The sequence below is a fragment of the Pteropus vampyrus genome, unplaced genomic scaffold (genome assembly GCF_000151845.1).
Source record: "Pteropus vampyrus isolate Shadow unplaced genomic scaffold, Pvam_2.0 Scaffold270, whole genome shotgun sequence".
NCBI classification, from domain to species: domain Eukaryota; kingdom Metazoa; phylum Chordata; class Mammalia; order Chiroptera; family Pteropodidae; genus Pteropus; species Pteropus vampyrus.
This window is the reverse complement of record NW_011889051.1, coordinates 793,297-797,721: the sequence shown is the minus strand read 5'-3', so window position 1 is coordinate 797,721 and position 4,425 is coordinate 793,297. Positions and strand designations below refer to the sequence as shown.

The 4,425-nt window shown below is 54.7% G+C and overlaps 1 protein-coding gene across 1 annotated transcript in view; it reads left to right on the top strand.

Moving 5' to 3' along the window:
• The window catches only part of B3GALT5 (beta-1,3-galactosyltransferase 5), a gene marked incomplete at its 3' end in the record, with an annotated part of 31,017 nt that extends 26,597 nt beyond the window's left edge, over window positions 1–4,420 (top strand). The window contains exons 2-3 of the mRNA XM_011375313.2: window positions 2,777–2,943; window positions 3,617–4,420. Of these exons, the coding sequence (XP_011373615.1) occupies window positions 3,617–4,420 (804 nt within the window). The remainder of the gene's footprint in view (window positions 1–2,776; window positions 2,944–3,616) is intronic.
• Window positions 4,421–4,425: the final 5 nt, after the last annotated feature.

Genomic DNA, 4,425 nt, shown 5'->3' with positions numbered 1-4,425 from the left:
GTTTCTTACTGGAGACGGGGTCGAAATAGAGTCGATGGTTCATGTTATTAAATAGAAAACAATTTTAAAGTTGTCAGCACCATCACCATTTTTTCCGTAGAATTAAAAAACGTGTATTTGACCAACAAACGTGGTGACAGCGAGCAGCTCACAAGTGTCCTGCGCTACTGGACCCCAGCCCCGACTCCCAGGGGAGGGGGTGTTTTCAGTCTGTGCGAATGGTCCACCTCAAACTCAGGGTGGGCGCCGTGGCCCGGGGTCGCTGGCCTCGCTCGTTTGCGACGCGGTGCCGCGTTTGGTGGATTCGGAACGAGCGGTTCCCACCGGCGTTTGCGGAGCGGCCGGCGCCGCGTGGGATCAGGCGGGCTGCGTGAAGGCGGAGGAGTCTCGGGCTCCGGCTCTGCTTGCCGGGATCTCCGTGGAACGCGCCCTTTGACCCTGAGCTTCTAACCACGGTCCTGGGTGGTCCTTGTGCTCGCCGTGTCTGAGAACGTCTGGACGGCTCGGGCGCAGAGATCCTGGATGTCAGCCATTCTGTATTTCCCAGGATGCCGCTCTGTTCTCCATGGCCCGTGGGATGGCAAGTCTTCCCGGATGTGTGATGGTGGCTCTGGAACGGTGTCCCGAAGGACCCCAGCCCTCTGGACTGCCCGCCACACTCCCTGAGCTCCCGTGGTCTGGAACTGCCTCCCTCGGTCGCACCTGCCACATCCCCCGTGCCCATCAAGAACCATCCTCATGGCCCACCCAGCTGGCTCGGCACTGGCCAGTTCTCTCTCCACCCAGGGCCATGAGCTCCTGGAAACATGCCCTTGGTTGTTTGCTGTGGCCCCAGGTGCTCCCTCTGGCCTCAAGGTTGAACTTGACCATTGCCACCCACTCCAGTTCTTTCCCTTCGGATCCAGGAGCTCCTCCCCACCAGCCCCCATGAACTTGACCTTCCAGACCATTCCATTGGCTTTCCAGTCTTCGGGCATGTGAACTTCAGAACCCTTTGTCTCCAGGCCCCGTGACTTTGACTCAGAGGTCCTGCCCGCCTGGCCTGGGGAGACGGTTAGGCCAGCGGCTTCCAGGTTCCACCCAGACAGCATTTCCCTGCCCTGAAGCTCCCACTTGGTGCTATTGTTTGTTCACTGCGGTTCAGATGTGCTCTGTATCTGAGCTGTGCATATCCCCCTGGGGTCGTAAGAGGGGTGTGCCCCTGGTCCTCTGGGCACCGCAGCCCTTCTGGGCAGAGTCACCCCAACCTGGGGCTGACGCTGGCAGCTGAGATAACTGCAGAGGAGCCTGTGGAGGGCGGGAGGCAGAGGAGGTGGGGGAGGGGCCTGCCGCCTGGGTGGCCTTAATCTATAATTCATGCGTACTCCGTATCTACTCCAGTTCTGAGGCTCTGTGTCTGTGTCTGCTTGTAAGTTAAAAGAGCGAAGGCTGCAAAACAGAATCTGCTAAATAAATGGCTGTTTTATTACTGACTGGCTGGCTGGGCCACACAGCCTGGTCCAGGTGTGCTTAGAAGGTGGGGCTCCGTCCCAGGTAAGGCAGAGCTGCTCTATGTTAAGGGCTCCTGCCCCGCAACTGGCCTGTGAGGGCCGGAAGCTGGGGCACACCCTTTCCTTCCTAGAATGTGCTATTCCAGGTCCTGTCCCTTGTTGGTCCTGGGTGCACCCCCCCAAATCCACCTCCGGAGGAAGGTTGGGTCCCGCGTTCTTCAGCACATGACAGAGACTCAATCAGAGATGCGGATGCTTTGTAAACGGGATTGTGAGGCGTAGCTTCTGGAGGGTTTGTTTCTTGGTCACTCCACTGTCAGCAGGAAGAGTGTTCACTCTGCCTCCTGGGTGCCATTTGGCATCTAGTGAGAGATCACTGCAGGCAGAGAGCCAAGCGTCCACCCCTGGGGATCGAAATCCTTGTGAAGGATCCTGAGAAAGGCGAATTGGGGGAATGAGAATTTAGGGTTCACTGTTGAGGCAACTTTAACAATGTATTGTGGGGAAAAATGTGATGTTCCCTTCTCGCCCCTTCTCAAAATAAACGACACATTCTAGCCCTGCAAATCCATAATCTCACACAGGAAGGAAGAAAGAGAGTTCTCAGCATCCTGCGCGCACCGGCTCTGACTCCCGTGGTGATTTCTTTGAAAGTGGTGGGGGCACCAGCGGGACAGGCGCTTCCTGGGGTGCCGAGAAGATCAGGAGCTGGACTAAGCCGGCCTCCAGAGAGCTAGCTCGTTCTGGAAAGCTCCCTCCACTCTTTTCTCAATGTATTTGATTATATTCGGGATAGAATTTTAACTTGATGAAATTCGAGGTCCTCTTTTACCATCAAAATAACCAACCCTTTCTTCATTTTACTCAGTCCGTTTCTTTTCTTTCTGGCCCCTCTGTCATCTCACTTAGGATGATATTCTGAAGACGACGCTGAGTCATGAATCCATGGATTCCAACCCTGTGCTAAATTCTCGAAGCGACAGCCACTCTGTTGTGCAGAGAAGGTCGACATCGGCATGTGTAGTTGGAGTGTCTGTCATGGGCGTCCTTATGAAGCTCTGGGCGCTGTCCTACGCCTTTAGGCCAGATATTTTCTTGCTGCTGCTGTCGCGGACAGGGGCACTAGATGGTGGCATTTGGCTTGGTCGTACCCGTTTTGTGGATGAGAAAGCAAGGCTGGGGCGGGGCTCTGAAGTGTCCTCGAGGTAGACGGGTGGCAGACACTCGGGCACGGATGACGCGTGAGCGGTTCGAATGGTGCTGTTCTCTTTGTTTGTCCTTTATAGCGATGCTTGAGGAAGAAAACCATCATTTTGGGTAAACGAACCAAGCCCAGAACGTGAGCGTGCAGAACGGCAAAGCCGACAGCACTTTGGAACGGATCTCCTCCGCCCCGTGGAACCTGCCGTGGGGCTTGGTCTCCAACTCAGATGTTCACCTGACCCAGGAAAACGTGAGCTATCTGCTTTCATGATGCTATCATTAATGAGAATCGCCGGGATTTATTGAGAATGACAGAGATGGGTGGGCACAAGGCGAGAACATCAGATGAGATTTAAAAGGGTAACCGAAAAAAAAAAAAAAAAACAAAAGAACAACCACCGCCAGCCAGGTGGAATTCTAAGGCAGTTGTGCAAATTAGAAAACTGGTCTTTTTCTGCATGGACGGGATAAGATGGGGCTTCGTGCCGTCGGAGGAGAAGGCAGGCGGTCCGTACGCGTAGCTCTGGGACACGTGGTTTCCAGCCTCGCAGGTTCTCTAGCTGGACTTCATTATGGAGCCGTAGGAGGGCAGAGCTCGGAGGAGCTAGCGAGTGAGGTGGTCCCATATGCTTCGACGGAAGGAATCTGAGACCCCCAAGTGGGGAAGGACAGTGAGCCTCGGGCCAGCACCAGCGCCCAGTCCCCGTGGTCCTGACCGAGCGTGTGGCGTGGAGTGAATGACGCTGGTGGTGCTCTGTGCCTCGCGGTGACCCCGGCATCCCTTCTGTGTGCGGCGAGGTCCCCAAGTTTCTGAAACACGAGCCCTGAGACGTGGGTCTCCTCCCCCATCCCAGCCTCCCTGGGTCAAGCTAAGCGGTGCCTGCCGTTTTTGAGGTCTAACCATTTGATTCTGTTCCTTTCAGATGGCTGCTGTGAAGATGCGACTGATGTATATTTCCCTGGTCCTTCTGGGAGCCCTTTGTGTGTATTTCAGCGTGAACGATCTGTCCTTTCTCCAAAAAGTGCCGTTTGCTTTCAAGAAAGAAGACGGGAGGTTCCTCCAGCTCCCAGACATCGACTGCAAGCAGAACCCCCCCTTCCTCGTCCTGCTGGTGACGTCATCCCACAAACAGATGTTCGCTCGCCTGGTCATCCGGAACACGTGGGGCAGGGAAACGGTCGTGATGGGAAAACGGATAAAAACGTTCTTCCTTCTGGGAAGCAGCCCCAGTAAGAACGTGTCGAGAGCGGTAGCCCAGGAAGCCTGGCGGTATCACGATATCATCCAGAAGGACTTTGTGGACGCTTATTTCAACTTGACTCTGAAGACCATGATGGGAATAGAGTGGATCCACCACTTCTGTCCTCAGGCGGCTTTCGTGATGAAAACAGACTCGGACATGTTTGTCAACATCCACTATCTGACTGAGCTGCTGCTCAAGAAAAACAGGACGACGCGTTTTTTCACCGGCTTCTTAAAAATGAACGAATTTCCCATTAGGGAAAAGCAAAATAAGTGGTTTGTCAGTAAATACGAGTATCCGTGGGACAGGTACCCACCTTTTTGCTCCGGCACAGGCTACGTTTTCTCCAGCGACGTCGCGAGTCAGGTGTATGACGTCGCCGGAAGCATCCCCTTCCTTAAACTGGAAGATGTCTTTGTGGGGCTCTGCCTCGCAAAGCTGAAAATCGGCCTGGAGGAGCTTCACTCCAAGCAGACCTTCTTCCCAGA